The 18,691-nt window shown below is 43.2% G+C and overlaps 1 protein-coding gene across 5 annotated transcripts in view; it reads right to left on the bottom strand.

The window, feature by feature from the left end:
• Positions 1-18,691, bottom strand: part of IRAG1 (inositol 1,4,5-triphosphate receptor associated 1) — a 94,236-nt gene that overhangs the window by 17,746 nt on the left and 57,799 nt on the right. For 3 of the 5 annotated variants that reach the window (XM_077930434.1, XM_077930429.1, XM_077930431.1), the window contains exons 17-26: positions 18,199-18,390; positions 15,210-15,310; positions 12,389-12,459; positions 11,510-11,683; positions 10,596-10,673; positions 9,194-9,240; positions 7,980-8,582; positions 3,262-3,340; positions 2,309-2,447; positions 1,219-1,249 (exon numbers count right to left, since the gene is read on the bottom strand). In XM_077930434.1, the coding sequence (XP_077786560.1) occupies positions 1,219-1,249; positions 2,309-2,447; positions 3,262-3,340; positions 7,980-8,582; positions 9,194-9,240; positions 10,596-10,673; positions 11,510-11,683; positions 12,389-12,459; positions 15,210-15,310; positions 18,199-18,390 (1,515 nt within the window). The remainder of the gene's footprint in view (positions 1-1,218; positions 1,250-2,308; positions 2,448-3,261; positions 3,341-7,979; positions 8,583-9,193; positions 9,241-10,595; positions 10,674-11,509; positions 11,684-12,388; positions 12,460-15,209; positions 15,311-18,198; positions 18,391-18,691) is intronic. The other 2 variants (XM_077930438.1, XM_077930442.1) reach the window with 1 other exon arrangement.

Raw genomic sequence — 18,691 nt, 5'->3', positions numbered from 1 at the left:
ATGACAGACGGCGATCCAACCTCTGCTTAAAAACCTCCAAGGAAGGAAAGTCCAAAACCTCCCGAGGGGGACCATTCCATGCACTAGTAGGAATTAATTTCCACAAAGAGAAGTGTCAAATCCACCTCGATTCATATTCTCCAGCTTGGAAGACTAGGCTGAAGTTACTCCGCAGGCAAGCACCTTCATTTCACACAGTCCAAGGCTGTACTGAGACCACAGGCATTACACTGACCAATGTGAAATTAGTGCTTGCAGTAGTAACATATCAGTTCAGTCCTTTTACTCCTGAGCACAACTTCTAAAGCTTTATTCATTATTTATTTAGCAAGATTTAGCTATCACTTAAATAAAAAATATATCTATAAGCAGTTTATTTGATAGTAGGAAATATTCATTATAAATTAATAAAAACAGGCGTTAGAACAGCAGACAGTAAAATTATCAACACTGACATAAAACCTTTTACATAACATAACATAATTTATATGGGGCTCCTCTATGGATGCCAAGAACCTAGAACAGCAAAGCAAATGGAGAAGAATGGCACTCCAAGAACAACATTAACATTCCTTGCTACTTCCTATAGCTTTTAAAAATTGCTCTCTGTCTTATCCAGACACCATTTCTATGACAACATGGTAGGAAGAACAGCAGTGAATACCAGTGAATACCAGTTTGGCTTTATGATAAATTGTTATTGTTTTATTGTCTTATTTTCTATGGATCTTTTTTATAGATACCACTTAGAAATATGAATAATTAAGTGGTACAGAAATGTTTCAAATGAATAAATAGTGGTAACCATCAACAGTTCATGAGATTATGATCCATGATTCGGCCTGCCCTCCAAGGTCTTTCGAAGAGGCCCAGCTACTGCCAGAGGTTCACCAGACCCCCCTATAGTGATTTCTGATATTTAGTGAAGGCTGTCTTATCCCCTGATTGGGATAGCTTTGATGAAGACTGCTGGCTCTGCTCCTTATTTTAGTTTTGTCCATTTTGCTGATTTTTTAAAATGGAATTTTTATGTTTGAGTTAAAAATAATGACCCTTCTGACTCCAGTTTGGATTAGATTTTCTTCAAAGAATGTCTTGAGGGGAGCCATGGAAAAGTTATCTACAAAATGTTGCTTGGTAGTATGTTGCACACAAAATATGATGACAAAGAGCCTTCAAGCATTTTACAGTAAAAAACAAAAACAAAAGGAGACTTACCTCAACCTCTCTCTCAGTAAGCGGAGGAGAGCTGCAATGAGATGGGAAACTAAGTTATAAAGTTTGCCAGCGCAGAAAAAATGTCATTAGGAATCATAGAGGCACCACTGGTGCATATGGTGGATTTTACTACGGCCCTAGCCCTGGGGCATTGGGTGATTACTTCCCCGGTGAGATAAGAATGGCAGGGGAATAAGCCTCACTTCACAGTGAGCATCAGGCTTCCCTACTACTGTACTTAGATAAGGAAAAACAAGATATGCAGCTGCTTACCATGTATTAAATGCAGGTCTACTTTGGTCCTAAGTGTGCTGTATGTTCCTTGGCAAATGCAAAATTATTAGACTCTCAAGATCCAAGGTAATGTTTTTATAATGTTAATTTATTGTCACAGCATTGTGCTATATAAACACCACAAAGGCTGCTTCACTTCCTGTATTGGTGTAAAAGATAACACAATTCTGAAGAAGTTGGCAGGCCTAATATACTGTGGTCTTGTTTCTTACAAAGACTGAAGTGAAGAGGAAATATAATTTCCTTAATTTGGCCAGAAAGACTCATTAAGCATACAGTCATAATGCAAGGTCATTTATATTTTGAGCTACTTGACCAAGTATAATTTCTGCTTAACGGAAATTTTCCTTGCTACAAAACTTTTAAAAGCACACCAACTCATTCCCAACAGAAGGTATCCTAAATAACCTATCCTAAGTAAAGTATAGCTTTAGTTAGTTTCTGATTACAACTTTGCATTACAATTTAGATAATACTAATTCAAATGCATAGTTTTCTTATTTGTTAGATCTCTATCCCACTTTCCTTAGATGAACTCAGGGTGGGATATGTAACTTTCCCCACATTTTATCATTACAACAACCCTGTGAAGTAGGTCAGGCTGGGAGAGCGCAACTGGAGTTTCAGAGCTTACTTGGGACTTGAATATCCACCACTGTAGTCCAGCACTAACTACTACACCATGTAGTAGGCATAAAAGGAGGGAGAACACCTACACATTGCCTTTTTGAATCTAATGCACTTAAGTATCTCTTCCACAAAGCATTTGGGTGACAGTCAGCACAGAGTGGTTTACCTTCCTGGAAGAGAGGTGTGCACACGGAGTTTTCGTAAAAGCGTGTCAGGAATGTTGGGCATCACCTCACATCTACTTTTCGCCTCTTCCTCCTCTGATGAGAAAGGTACTGGTGAAGACCCTGAAGAAGAGTTCAGAACTTTAAAAAAATTATTAACATTATCATGATTGCCAACACCACTACTTCTCTACTATTGCTACTACTATTCTATTGCTTCAGTAATGCATTGTGAGCTAAAGTAGTTTAACACATTACTAAACTTCGTACTCTGATGGGCCTAATCAGAGGTGGATTTAGGGGAGCACGACTGTTTTGGTTGAATTGGGCATGGAGCCTCAGGGATGCCACAGGGGGCATAGCAACTATGATTTACAACGGAGTGAGGGGGTGCCAAATTTTGGCATTGCACAGGGCGTCATTGAAATCTGAGACCCCAAGATCTGCCCCTGGCCTAATGTTTGAAGGGGATGAAGAAAAGGTATATTCCACATTCTGCCATAAGAAACCAGTATGGGAATAGAGCTATCAGAAAATTCAGCAAAGGCACTACTAACTGAAGGTAAAATTCAGCTATTCAATGTGCTTGTCACCTAGCATTTCAATACTGTCTTATCAATAATTAAGTGGAACCAACTTTCCTCTGTCTGGAAAGTGGCAACTGGGATACAACTAATATTGCCAGTGTCTGTTGACAATAGTTTTCCTGACTTCAAAAAGGCCAAGATTACAAGCACATTGTACTAAACAGGATCCATTGTGAAGGATGCAATAATTTCCACATGCAACAATGTGCTCTTTTCGCTCCCATCCCCACACAAGAAGTCACATATGGCGTGGTCTTCAGTGGTGTATTCTAGCAAGAGGCCTCAGTCTGTTAAAAAAAACCCCACTGTTGTGGCCTCCTCCCTCCTAACCACAAGTACATTTCCCATCAAATTTTATCATATTTCACCTCTCTCCTGTTCAGCAGCTTCACTTAGGTCAGGGAGCTTAAGTCCAATTAAATTTTGATTCCGCATCAATATGTGCTCCTGATTAGGTAGGAAAGAACTGCATTAATTCTTCACAAGAAATAACAAGCTCAGTGATATAATTATATAGTACATTGGCAAAGATGGTAGTAATCAAGTCGTTGGGTTTTGCAACGTCACCAATAAATTTACATTGCATCCTTTAGCATAACAAATTTCCAGTCACCAAATCTAGAAACAATGCATTTAGACTTAGTCATGCTTAGAGTAATTACTCAAATGGGATTTAAGTTAACTTTAGTCCCATTGATCTTAATGGATCTATCATAAGTATGACTAAGTATAGCGATCCAACCCAATACAGTGGTACCTTGGTTTACTAACTTAATCCGTTCCAGAAATCCATTCTGAAACCAAAGCGTTCTTAAACCAAGGTGTGCTTTCCCATAGCAGTGGGGGACTCAACTGACAAATAGAACACACTCAACAGGAAGCGGAACATGTTCAGCTTCCAAGGCAAAGTTCACAAACCAAAACACCTACTTCCGGGTTTGCAGCGTTCTTAATCCAAGTTGTTCATAAACTAAGCTGTTCTTAAACCAAGGTACCACTATACCAGGCAAGCACACCTGATAAAAGGGTACCACAACCAAAAGAGCTTTTCATTCAATCACTACCCACCTCACCTCAAATAGTGAGGGCACTTGGAGAAGATGGCCTGAGTGTATGGGCAGGCTTATGTTGGGAGGATACAGTCCTCCAGATGCTCTGGTCCTAAGCAGCACAGAGCCTTAAAAGTGAGCACTCTGAACTGGTGAAATTTATTCATGGTCCTAGACAGCAGCCTAGTGGCCATGTTCTAAACTAACTTTAGAGGCAGTTCCACATGCAACATATTACTGTAATCTAGGCTGGAAGTTACCAGGAGTGCCGATCACTGTAGCCAAGCTTTTCCCCCACGTCCAGAGGGAGTTACAGCAAGTTTACCATCCTTGGCTCATGAAAAAAAAAACCTACCTGCCTGGACAAAACTGAAACCTATCCCTTTAGAGGAGTGAAATCCTATCCATTAGAGGTTAAACTCTAGGTAGATGAAATGCTGACCAAGGACTCCGCTATACAGCTGCAAACAAAACGTCTTTAAAGTGTGTTTTAAGTGCAATATAAAATGTGACACTAGATGGAGATGGCGAGTCTTATGGAAAATTTAATGTATTTTTTAACAACGCTTTTTAAAAAAAGCATTTTCAGGACGGTTTTTATATGTGTATAGATTCCACCCAACACGACTTCCATTTTATTATCATCAATTACTCAACAACAGATGAGTGGCTCCAAAAAGTGCTTGGCAAGATTTGAGAAAACCAAGAATCTACGCTCATTGAGAATTTGAAGACTTTTGTGATGCACTGCTGTAGAATCTGGTGTATGCCAAGGAATACTGAATACTGTATAATTACTTGTGCTTATATAAACTATATCTTATCTCCTGGTGAAAATAAACACATTTTATGAAAATAAAACTTTTAAAAATATATTTCTGAATCCTATGAGAGAGTTTCTTGCTGGAAACAGACTTCTCTTCTTCTCTACTCTATTTCATTTGATCCAGTTAATAAACTGCCAACATTGTATCAGAGTCAGGAAAACTATTGCTTCTTTGCTGCCAGAGCATAGGCCCCCAAATGGACTTTTAGCTCTCTCGTCACAGTTCTGCCTGAATTTCTTTTCCCCTTTATGCGTGTAGACCATTTGAGCTACACAGAAGTAACCAGTTGTCTTGAGGCCTGCAGATAACAATGTGATGTGATGTCCTGGGAAAGAAGTGTTGAAAGCAGCAAGAAACAAGACACAAAAGAAAAGGAACCACATGAACAGCAGAAACACTTGAAGCAATGTTTAAGATGATTTGTTGATATAGCTTCAGGAAGGAAAGGTTTTTTCTGGATGTGAAGAAATCTCCTAAAAGACCAAAAGTAGCTTATTTAATTCCTAAATACTACTTTGAAAGATGACAGGACAGTTCATCAGCTTCTTCCTGTTTACATATTGCATACTTTATTAGAGACCGAAGTACCTCTGCACCGTATTTTACAATCACCTTTAAGCGGTAAGCTTTTGTTTCACTAAAAGGCAAAAGGCTGCTTTCTAATTTAACATCAAAGCTGCACAGTTGAAAAACTAATTATACAGGAAAAAGAATGTGTCAATTTAGATATGTAATTCTGGTGTAGAGTTGGAACACATTTTAATAAATGAATTTACCAAAATTTAAAAATAAATCCAGAGAAACAGCACCCCCTCAATCCAACTGATAATCAAAATATTCAGTCACAGTGTCCTGTATACTTTTTATATGTGCCTAAAAGGAGGTCCATGAACTGTGGTGACAATGTTCAAAAGATCTCTGTGCTTCTTCCCCATTAAAAAAAAAAGTGCCTAGCTCTCACAATCCAGTAGATAAGCTTAATGAAAAGGAAGTAATGTTAAAGTTTTTGAGACAAGAGATTGTGTGTGGTAGGTGTTTCTTATGATCAAGAGATAGAGCAGTGTTTCCCAACCTTTTTTGGGCAAAGGCACACTTGTTTGATGAAAAAAATCTCGAGGCACACCACCATTACAGCCCCGTGACGTCAGCGCGCAGCGTCACTTGAGCTCCTTCTCCTGCTCGTTCAGGGCCGCAGTGGCGTAGCGTGGGTTGTCAGCACCCGGGGCAATGCAAGTAATTTGCGCCCCCTAACCCGTGGATTTGCGCCCCCTAACACTAACCCCCAGATGTTGCGCCCGGTGTGGCCGGCCCCCCCTGCACCCCCCACGCTAGGCCACTGATCCATAGCTAAAAGCAGAAGTCGACAAATGTGTCCTGTTTTTTGCTCTTCAAAATATGGCAACCCGAAGACCCCCAGGGACCGTCCAACCAGCCTAGGAAGTGTGCTCTGGTCGCGGGGGAGGAGACACGAGGCATTGCCATCCACACCTGGAATTGAGGAGGAGCTGGAAAGGTCCTTTGGTTTCACACCCAGGACCCATTTTTTCTCTCTTCTTTTGAGAAAGGGGTGGGAAACGGGATTTGGAGGGCGCATGTGTGCGCGTAGCTGAGCTCCAGTTGCTCTGGGCATTTCTGGACGGCGCCGGTAGCGTCTCTCCTAACCCCTCCCCACCCCGGTCTCCACCCCCCCCCCCGCCCAAAGGCTTCCCCCTACCTGGCCAAAGTTCCACACGAAGCTGGAGATGCGGTTCGCGCTGCCCACGAAGAGGACGCCAAACTCGGAGAGGACGTATTCCTTGTGCTCAGCGCAGCGGCGCAGCTAGCCGCTCAGGGGCCCGGGGCGGCGCGCGCGTCCTGCAGCCAGGGGCGAGTGCCATGGGGGCGAGCCATGGCAGGGCGCGCTGCGTGGAGCCTCGCTGCAGCCTCCCCCTCAGCTGTAGGGAGGCTGAGGCGGTGGGCAGAGGCCAGAGCGGAGCTTGCGGGCAGTTCGCCCGCAGACGCATGGCTCAGGCACGCTGCAGGCGCCGAGGTGTGGCGCCAAGTGCCCCCCGCCTCGCCTAGCTACCAGTGGCATAGGAAGGGGTCTGCGGTGGGTGCGGGGCTGAAAGGACAGACAAGGCTCCAGCAACCACCCCCACCGCCAAGTCCGCCGGTCCTGCAATCCCTTGCACGCTGACTTGGAAGTACAGTGGTACCTCGGGTTACATACGCTTCAGGTTACAGACTCCGCTAACCCAGAAACCTCGGGAGGGGCAGAGAGCTGCGAGTGCGCCCACCGCAGATGTTGCGCCCGGTGCGGCCGGCCCCCCCCCCTGCACCCCCCACGCTACGCCACTGCAGGGCCGGGTCGCCGCCGTGAGGGAAGGGTGCCGGGGCGCTGCTGCTGATGCTGCCGCCACCGCTCCCGGCAGGCATGGGCCCAGCTGAGGCGGCGGCGGCTGTTGTGGTGGTGGCGGCGATAGCGGGCGGAGGAGGGGGCGGCGGCGGGGCCGAGGTGGCCGGCGGTGGCGGGGGAGGCGGCGGGTGGAGCAGGAGGGCGGCCGAGGCCGGTGAGGGAGTAGGGTTGCCCGGGGCTTGAGGAGCCGTCGCCGGGAGTTGCTGCTGCTGCTGTTGCTGCTGCTGCCCGGACATGCCGGCCTCCTCCTCGTCCGCTGTCTCGCGCTCCTCCCTTTTGCGCGCGCTGCCCCGCCGCCGCCCCATTGGCCGGATCCTGTCAGCTGATCCTGTGTTATTTCCTGTGTGTGTGTGTGAGGGGAGAATGGAGAGAGAAACCTTGGCACCACCACCGCGGAGCCGCCCCCGGCTCGACGCGGATCCTCGCCGCCGCCGCCCCGCCTCTCGCCGCCCGACTCGCCCGCCTCCCTCCCATGGCACACCAGGCAAGGTCTCGCGGCACACTACTGTGCCGCGGAACACCGGTTGGGAAACACTGAGATAGAGATGCTCACTTTCTGCTGCTGACTCTTTCCTAAAGACCTCAACTTTTGCTTAACTAGAAGCACAGCAATAAGATAAGCCCTGACTCACCTTATTCTACCTTGGAAATGTGGCCCTTGGTGTAATGAATTAGAAAACAATTCTTCATTTCCCAATACTTCAAAATGCAAGGTTCTACTCTTATTTTATCAAAGCCCAATCCTGTTATATCACACAGTTTTGGAACAACAACAAAAGACTAAAATAAAATCCTGCTAATTTATATCAACTCACCTCTCTGAGCTTTGTCAATTTCTGCATCCTTACTGGTTGAACTTGTATTTGGAGGTCTTTGAAGGCTGACTGTTTAGTCGATATGTTGTTGGGTTTATTGTTAATGGCAAAGTGTCTATCATCTTCAGATGGACATTTAAAAGGTACCTTTTCTATATTACCAGGTTCTGCGTGATCCCAGGACACAGCTCGTAATAGAGGAGGACGGGAACCAGGTGTATTAAGTTCTGTTTTACAAGAAACTTTTGAATCCTTCGGTAATGGTGCTACTGATCCCTTTAACTTTGGGTCCATGGTAAATATCCCTGGTCCTTGTAAATGGCCTTGGAAAGGAGAATCATTTTCTTTTGGTTTTTTAGGGATTAGTTTCTGAAGTTTGTTTTCACAGGTGCTTGGGCTGGTATTTAAAGATACTCTGCCAGTGTCATAATCTGAAGTACAGGATCTGGGTAGATTATCCATAGGCTTATGTGGATCAAAGTTCTCCTTTTGTTCCATCAACTTCTTTGGATTTTCCAAAGCAGTTGTGTGTGTAACTGGTTTTTCCTGAGAAAGTTTTCTTTGATCATTCTCATTTCGATCAGTTAATCCTTTTGTGGCATTCTAAAAATTAAAAATAATCAAAGAAATAGTATAATGAGTTTGTTTACACATAACACTAGGCCAAACTATAGATTAGTGCAAATGCGCAACTATGCAGGTTCCTGGAGAGACTGTGGCCCCTGCACTCCTTTCTTTTGTTCTCCTGCTGCCTCTCTGCTCTGAGCTAAGCCATAGTTTGGAATAGCATGTTGTTCAATCCTGAGCTTATTGTTTGGCTCACTCCAGACAAACCATTAGCTGCAACCAAGTTTTGGTCTTATGTTTGCAGTTTGGCTCAGATGACATGCTAAGCTCACAACAGCAGAAGCAGCAGAAGCTGTTACAAGTCAGAATTGCACATATAAAAGTCCTTATTCAAGAAACATTTACACTGAGCCAGTGGAAGATTCAGGCCCAAAAGTAATGAGATGATTTTTAGGAGACAATATGGGGATGCAGTACCGGTTAAGCACATGTTTCCCCATTGATAAAGCCCCCCAACACACACACACACACACACACACACACACACACACACACACACAAACACATTTTCTAGCCAAGGTAATATGTTGTTATCCTGATTGATTGTATACAGTGGTCAACAATAGTCAGCATTAGAGCATTCTTACCTGCAGTGGAGGCACTGAACCCAAAGCAGATGCGCATATATCAGAACCTACAATATGAAAAACAGGTGATGAAACTTCCACCACATACTGTAACATGTCATAGTTAGCTCTAAACTCAGTGGCCATATGGCTACTACAGGCAGAAAAGAGTGCTATTCCTGTTAACAAAAGTCCTGAACAATTCAACAAACCCCTAGCTTATAGGACTTCTGCTATAATCACTACTGCTTCATAGAACGTGTCAGCCCATATGAGCCTCTCCAGTACTTCAAAAATGTCTAATCAGGTTCTGCTGGGGATTCCTTCTTATGAGAAGACTTACCCATGGCAGCCTAACAGGATTTATATACCATTTAATCATTAAACCCTATAAGCGGTTTACAAAAAATATACAGTGGTGCCTCGCGAGACGAAATTAATTCGTTCCGCGAGTTTTGTCGTCTTGCGATTTTTTTCGTCTTGCGAAGCACGGTGTCAGGAAAGTTTTGGAAAAGCTTCAAAAATCACCAAAGTCTTTAAAAACCTCAAAAAAGGCTACCACACCGCGTTCTATGAGTTGCTCCTCGAAGTCAAGTCGCAACTGTATTAACGGTATTAAGAAAAAGGAAACAAACTTGCAAGACGTTTCCGTCTTGCGAAGCAAGCCCATAGGGAAAATCGTCTTGCGAAGCAGCTCAAAAAACAAAAAACCCTTTCGTCTAGCGAGTTTTTTGTCTTGCGAGGCATTCGTCTTGCGAGGTACCACTGTACATTAAAAATACAAATAAAACCTCTGCTAGGTTTAATAAGCCTAGAGGGTGTGGATGAGTCAACAGGTCATACAGCTGCCAGCACATTGTCCACCTTGCCATGGAATTTCCTTCCATGAGAGCTCATACTGCCTCTACCCTGCTGACTTATCATAAGGCAGGTAAAATCTAACTGTTTCATATAGGATAGAGTGGACATTGTCTTAAAGGACAGCCAAAAATCTTTTAACAGAACAATACCACCTTAGAAGTGGGAGGTGCCATGGGGCCATATGGCCAGCTCTAAAACCTGTCAGGTTTGCACCTGCAGGGCAAAGAGAAAGACTCTCTTGGTGGGTGGGTGGGTGGGTGAGTGGGTTGGTGGCTGACAAAGGGCTCTTCACACCCTGCTTTCTGGATTCCTAGAAACATCTGTCTGAACACTGCTGGGTGCTGGACTAGATACAGCTTAGATCTCATCAAGCTTCTTCTCATATTTACATCACATTTTGCTGTAAAACATTCCCTATTCATTTGCCCAGCAAGATTTCTAGCTTACCATTTCGGGGGGGGGGGGCGGGGGGCGGGGAATGTTACGAGATCTTATAATGACCAAACATCTATGGCTGCTCAACTAATATGTATATAATTTGAACATGCAACATTAATTTTACCTGTTGGACTTGGAAGAGTGAAAGAATTGCTCCGAGAGGCAGCAGGTGAAACATTAGGGCTAAGCGCTGGGGATATAGCTGCATTAAAGTTATACACAACAATAAATAGTTATTCTGAGTGGTTAGTTCTCATTTTCCGGTTTTAAGTAAGAAGACAATTAAATCTGCAGCAGATAATGAGCAGGGCACCATGCCTTTGCTGAGTGATGTCACAGGAGAATGCTATATGTACAGACACTGAGAGAAGCATGTTGGGGTTGGGCTACTTTGCATGACTCCATGACATGGGAGTGAAGAATGTCCAAGTACAGCTAACATGAGGAAAAGCTGAAAGACATGTGCATCTTTAAAATCTATGAATGATGTCAAGAATAAGTGGGCAAAAAGCTTTCGGCACCTTATATGCTACAATATATATTTGCCTTTACGGTGCCACAGGCCTCTTACATTAAAATGACCTTTGCGAATTTGATATGGTAAAACACACATTGCACACAGGCTAACACTGGGTTCCATTTGCATAATTTCAAGATAAAGGTAAGGTAAAGGTAAAGGACCCCTGGATGGTTAAGTCCAGTCAAAGGAGACTATGGGGTTGCGGCGCTCATCTCGCTTTCAGGCTCAGGGAGCCGGTGTTTGTCCACAGACAGCGCAACGGGACACTGTGACAGAAACCAGAGCACATGGAAACACCGTTTACCTTCCCGCCACAGCAGTACTTATTTATCTACTTGCATTGGCACACTTTCAAACTGCTAAGTTGGCAGGAGCTGGGACAGAGCAACGGGAGCTCACCCCATTGTGGGGATTCGAACTGCCAACCTTCCAATCGGCAAGCCTAAGAGGCTCAGTGGTTTAGACCACAGCGCCACCCGCATCCCTAATTTCAAGGTATGGGATTTTAAAACATGTACCTGTGGGAGATTCTGAAAGGCTGCTTCTTGATTTCCTTCCTCTTCGTGTGAGGAACCTCTCACTCACCCTCTTTGCTTCTTCTAACAATTCGAGATTCTTCTTTTTATCTTCATCAGATATTTTAACATCTGGCAGCTGGTCATTCACCAAGTCAATTACATTACCTCTGTTATCTAAATGGAAAAGTATCCAAATTACCCAGCTGTATCATGTAACAGCATTTGAAGTCTTTCATCTCTTGGTGTGCTATATAGGTCAGATTTTACTCAACATACTGCCATCTAATTACACACTGAGTAAAATGCTGAATTTATGGAAACCCTGTGATGTAGCTGAGCTCTAATGAAACTTGAACTTGCTGCAATGGTGACACAATGGTGCACTATATTCCCCACACATGACAATCTTTGTGTTAAATGGTACAGTATATGCAGCTATAGCAGCTTTGCCAAGGAGTCATGCTAACCACAGAAGTGCATATTGGGTGTGAGCAGCTGACCTAAGGCAGAATTCCACATCTGGCAATTGAATCAGACCTAAGTAGCTTTGCCCTAAACCCCTTGAACCCGTGATAGATAAAATGCAGGATTGCACTGATCCATGTGGTGCTCACTAGGACATCAGAAGCCTGAAGATTTTATTTTATTTTGCATTTCTCCCCTCTCCCCCTCCACCAAATCTTGTACAGAGTTTGAGTATCTTAAATCAAGCGTATAAACAAGTTTTCATACCATTGCAATGTTGCATATTGAACGATGGTACAGTCATTAAAATCTCTACAGGGCAGATAGGCAACTCCACATTTTCATCAAGCAATACTCAAAGTTTTGCCAACATGTGTGTGTGTGTGTGTGTGTGTGTGTGTGTGTGTTTCTTACCCACAGATGTCAGTGAGCTAGCTGATGTCCTAGCATTTCTGTGAGAATGCCGCAGATGAGGACTAACAGGTCTGGAGGGGGAAAGAAAAGGGGGCGGAATGAGCTTTATTAAAACTAAAGTAGCATTATATAAATCAGTTTATAAAAGTATTAAAACTAAATACACACACATTTAAAATGAAAACACAACACATTAAATTCACAAACTAGTTTGGGCTTTAGCAAATGTGAATTTGGAAAGGCACACTTGCCAAGTCAGCATCCTACTCTGCACTGAAATAGCTCCTTTGGGACTTCCCATAGAGTTATGAGAGAAGTGCTTCCTGTATGGGAGCTGGACAAAAACCAGCAAAATAGGATCAATTTTCACATCACGTGTAAACCCCAAGAAATCTTCTCTCATCTTGAATATGCAATTTTTTCATTAAATTCACCTCAGCTTTATTTTGTGTGAACAAAAATGATGTTGCCATAATTGTTCCAGAAAATTCAGCTACATTTAATTAGTAAGAATAACTTCTGTTGTGTTAAATGTTTCCCATGCCATGCTAAGAACAAGATGGGAGCCAGATACTGCAGCCACGGACTGACTGTTGACATCTCCATTCCAAGCTGAGATTTTGTGACTAGCCTCTAGCTGATACATTTATATGAGCTGAGCTACCTCTGTCAGTAGGTCAGAATGGTTGGGAGTGGGGAAGGTGTGCCAGCCTACACTGAATGTTCAGGAATTAACCCAATGGCTACATTGCTACAATAAAAATAGTGCTTGAAGTATACTTCTCAAAGTTGTCAAACATATGTCCTCCCATTACTCATTTAGGATCATTCTATGTAACTCGAATGTACAAGATAAGACAAACTAGAATGATAATTGGGCACATTCCAACCCCCCCTCCAAAAAAAAAAAAGAGTTCTGGTTTGTTGTTTCTCTTTTAATTAGCAGTTCACTGAAATTTCCCATCATCTTTAAACAGCAGTAAGTCCTAATACACCTAACTCCCCCCCCCCCGACTTGAAATCAAGTGTTAGAAAATTATTTTATTTATTGTCAGCAATTTGGTCTCTGGCAATTCATTGGCAGTCGTTTTCTGTCTTCATCTAGGTAAGTAAGCAAAACTATGCAAGCAAGCAAACAAAACGAGGAAAAAAAGAGAAAGAGGAACACAAAAGGGAAGGGGAAGGGGAAGGGGAAGAGCAGGGAAGCGGTAGCTGTATTGAAACTGGGCATGCAGCCAGGTAAGACAGCTGTTCCTTTGGGGCAATGTAGTCGTCAAAAGGTTTCAGTGCTGAAATATTTATTTCAAAGATTGCGTAAGTTTCAATCCTCTAACCAAAGATTGCAGGATTTAACCCACATGCATGAGAACACCCATGTATTCCTACTTTAAATCCAATATAATAAATAATAATAATAATAATAATAATAATAATAATAATAATAATATATTGTTTATACCCTGCCCATCTGGCTAGGTTTCCCCAGCCACTCTGAGCGACTCCCAATAGAATATTAAAAACACGATAAAACATCAAATGTTAAAAATTTCCCTAAACAGGGCTGCCTTTAGATGTCTTCTAAAACTTAAATTGTGTTATTCTTGAAATCCCTCTATATTTACCGTATTTTTTGTCCCATAGGACACTCTGTCCCATAGGATGCACCTAGCTATTTTGGGGGAAATAAAGGCGGGAAATTTCCCTTTATTTCCCCCCAAAACCAGGTCGGGGAACAGCGGGATGGCCGCGCTGCGCCTGCCTGCTGTCCCCCGAGCTTGTGGGGCTGGCCGATGTCTGCCCAAAGCGTGGGGCGCTCTGCTTCAGCGCGCCCTGCGCTCTGTGCAGCAGGCTGCTATCCGCAGCCTAGGGAGCCCTGCAGGAACTCCCGCAGGGCTCCCCACGCTGCGGATGTCTGCCCGGCGTGCGGGGTGCTCTGCTTCAGGGCGCTCTGCGCGCCGGGCGGCAGGCTGCTATCCGCAGCGTGGGGAGCCCTGCAGGAGTTCCCGCAGGGCTCCCCATGCTACAGATGTCTGCCCGGGGCGCGGGGCGCTCTGCTTCAGGGCGCTCCGCACGCTGGGCAGCAGGCTGCTATCCGCAGCCTAGGGAACCCTGCGGGAACTCCCGCGGGCTCCCCAGGCTTGCAGATAGCTTCCTGAAGCCTGGAGAGCGAGAGGGATCGGTGCGCACCGACCCCTCTCGCTCTCCAAGCTTCAGCGAAATCCTGTATTCGCCCCATAGGACGCACACAGATTTCTCCTTCATTTTTGGAGGGGGGGGGAAATGCGTCCTATAGGGCGAAAAATACGGTACTTTGTTTCATGCACCTCACCCTACAAAGTAGCTCCACATGAAGTGGATAAGTCGGCATGCTCTGGTGGTGTTTTTTTTTAAAAAGCTTTGCTTGTTACATGTATCCTGAGCAACAGTTCTGTTTCCAATTATTCAAATCTAGACTTCATTACAAAAGAGATTTACACAAATGTCCACATGAGATTGGACCCAACAGTATAATTTTCTAGAGGAATGAACTTTCAGATCTATCCTTACAAGCTGTGTATATGTTAGAATGCTACAAAGTTATAGAGGCAAGAGGCAAACAAACAAACCAAGCATATAGAAAGGCCAAATCAGTTTATAGCAAATGATGCAGAGAAGGCATTCCTGATGTACAGAGCTCAGCATGTAGCACCATAAAAATCATTGGCCATGCTTTCCGGCACTGAAGGGAGTTGGAGTCTAACAACGTATGAGGATTGTGCAGGTTCCTCATTTACCTATGGCAGAATAGAAAACAAATTGTGTGTGCTTATTTATGTATTACCTGAAAGCTAGATTTTTTTCTCTTTCTGTATCTGGTGTGACTATGTTTTCTGGAAGAACGATAGAAGGTGTGTTGCATGTTGCTGCTTCAACAGGGGACTCCTGAATGGTTTGTGACAAAAAAAATATTTTGAAAATTTAACTTGGAATATAGAAATATACCATAGGATAATTGCAATGGAATAAACATGACATTTTTACATGAAATTCTAGGCCTAATTTATTCACAGGCTCTGCATAATTCAAATCCTATGTTCTAATGCAGACCCTACCTAATTGAAGGAGCAACTAATACACAATTCTTGATGAATTAGCATTTGTGAACAACTTTATAAAGAACCCAGATGTTTCAAATCCATTTTAACACAATTGAGGACTAGCTGCCATATTGGACAAGTGAGATTAATAATACCAATAATACTACTACTAATATGAAGTAATAATAGGTGTGTGTGTGTGTGTGTGTGTGTGTGTGTGTATAAAATGCCTTCCCAGATAACAAAACTTTTTTTTTTAATTTCTCATGAACAGCTCAGTGCATTTGGCCACCTGGAAGTAAGCCCTACATTCTACACAGCAATTAGTTAACTCCCCCTTTTTTTTTACCATGGCTTTCTTTGCTTTGCCTCCTGTGCAAGGGGTGTGTGTGTGTGTGTTGTTTGAAAAATCTTTATTTAATTTTGTTGTTGTTGAGGTATTATGGCATGCACATGTTTCATAAGAGCTTCTTCCATGTACATCCAGTGATTTCTCCCCAATATCAAGGTGTGGCCAACCATTCTAGCGCACATTTGTTCTTCACCCTCTAGAGTCACAAACAGCCATGGCATCCTCTGCCTGCTCCTGTGGAATGTAGGGACTGGCAGGGTCAATCTGAATGTTTACCTTTTTATAATACTACCTAGGACATATAATGGGATGCGGGTGGCGCTGTGGGTTAAACCACAGAACCTAGGGCTTGCCAAGCAGAAGGTTGGCAGTTCGAATACCTGTGACGGGGTGAGCTCCCGTTGCTCGGTCCCTGCTCCTGCCAACCTAGCAGTTCGAAAGCACGTCAAAATGAAAGTAGATAAATAGGTACCACTCCGGTGGGAAGGTAAATGGCGTTTCTGTGCGCTGCTCTGGTTCACCAGAAGCAGCTTAGTCATGCTGGCCACATGACCCGGAAGCTATACGCCGGCTCCCTCGGCCAATAAAGCGAGATGAGCGCCGCAACCCCAGAGTCGGTCACAACTGGACCTAATGGTCAGGGGTCCCTTTACCTTTACTAGGACATATAATGGCTTTTTCTAGGTAGTAATACATAATGCTGTGGGCAACAGGAAACCCTTAGATGTTGCTGACTAAACGAACTTTCAAATAAGCAGCAGCCAGCAGCTGAAAAAGAGACTAGTGTCCAGGCTCTCACAGCATTAGTTTCTTATAGTGAACAATTACCGTTGTTCTGTACCTGACAACACTTTAAAGACACACAACTGCATGCAAGGTGGAGCAAAATCAAGATCTCTTTGACCTATACTGTATGCCTTCCATTAGACTGATCACTAGAACTCACACACGTGGGCTGTTTATCTTAAATCAGGAAACTAGCCCTCAGCACAAATGTGTAATGGTGTCAGAATGCATGACAAATAACTGCACAGTTCACTGCTGACAACATTTTCCTAGGATGTTGAAAGGAAAAGCAGCGGATGTTTTTATCCAAAGAGTAGAATACTGTGTCCTAGGTTTAAAAGACAATGATAAAAGTAAAACTGAACGTGCCAGATATACATTGGCTTTAAAGTTTTCAACACATCTCAAGAGAACATGATGATCTGTTTTGTGTTGCTATTTTTTTTTAAAAGGGGCAGTTGATAACATAAATCCTAAAGAAGCAGGCTTGAAAATCATTACGCTTGTTGATTCAGTACTGCATATTAGCAGAAGGTCCCTCTTTTACACATTTGATGCATGTCATCCAAATGATGTGCAAAACATCAAAAATATTTTTGAGGGGAGATTAGAAGGTCAGGAAGTTCTCTGTGAAATCATCAACTGTGTTGACATAGTTGTCTCTGTGTGTGCAATGTGGAGTGTCACATGCTGTTAATATTACCAGAAAGCATGGGTTGATCTTACTGCTGATGCCAAATAGGGCTAAATCTTTTTCTTAACCCCCCAACCCCCCCAAAAACATTGCTCAGTCCAACTTTGGTAGCAACTACTACCATTTCTGTTTCACCCCAGCTAGGATGCCATTCATACATTGTCTTAAGCAGCACTAATTGTTCAGGGACTACTTCCAGGGCTGGTCATATAATATGGATAAATATGGGGGGGATGGACACAGCAGTCAAAGCTATTCCAATGTATTTTATAATAGGATTAGTTTTAGAGCCAACATTGGCTAAAAAGTCATGCAGAACAAATTGCAGAGCATTCTAAACTATAACGTCATAACAGCCCATTCTGCTAGGAAGCTGGCAGCAGCCCTGAGTACAAACTAGAAAAGGTGAAATACATAATCATGGTCCAGCCCCTCAAATAATAATATTCAGACAAGAACAATAGTCTTAAGAACCAGAATAAAGATCAATGAGTAACACCATATGACACTACATCAATTCCCATTTTTCATCAGTGTTAAATTACATTGCAATGTTAGGATAAATATGCTAAACAGTATAGGATGTGGTCATAATCTTGTCATAAATATCACAAGAACTGCTGCCAATGTCTCGTTCTTCCTTCTGTACCATCTAGTAGAACTTACCTTGGGTTCTGACAACATTCCATTCTTTTCCCCTACTTGCTATTAAAATTCAGGTAGTGATGAGAAAGCATAGGATATTGTGATGTCACAGAGGGGGGAAACAAGACTAAATTACATGCCAAAGCATATTTTCATCAAACTCAATGCACAAATTATAGTAAAAAAATAATAACTGATAGCTAATGTAAAGCAGTCAGAAGTCACTGAGGATAGCATATTTATAAATGTTGCTTACTTTGATTGGAGAAGGCAAAATGGGGTTCTGTGTCTCTGTTGGCTGTCCCTCTTCTTCAGGTAGGGTTGGCATAATGAGAGGTGAAAGACACGCTGGATTGCAGTGTTGACTAAAGAGGCTATGCACTGATGGGAATGTCTGTTTCGAGTTAACCTCTGAAGATAAGCACTGTGGGGCCTTGTGATCCCAAGGCTATAGCAGATGCCAAAAATACAAATTAAACCCATTTAAAGTCCAAGCTGAGATCACTTTATAACAACAAGCAGCAATAAAGTTTAAAGTAACAACTTATGCTTCTCCTTGTGTTTTATTAACTTGGGGTTTTGAAAGGTCTAATGTAACATAGTAAGGACATTAAGATAAACCTTTTCAACATTCCTTGTATTATTGCATGGAAGGCTTCGTTGGCAAGCTTTAAAGTGCTCTCATTTCCAATTAAGATAGACCTCCTTGTCAGTCCTTCATAAAACTCTAGGCAAAGTCAAGGAATGAT

This window comes from Podarcis muralis, chromosome 1 (genome assembly GCF_964188315.1).
Source record: "Podarcis muralis chromosome 1, rPodMur119.hap1.1, whole genome shotgun sequence".
NCBI classification, from domain to species: Eukaryota; Metazoa; Chordata; class Lepidosauria; order Squamata; family Lacertidae; genus Podarcis; species Podarcis muralis.
The sequence above is the reverse complement of the archived record's forward strand: the minus strand, read 5'-3'. Positions and strand labels throughout refer to the sequence as shown.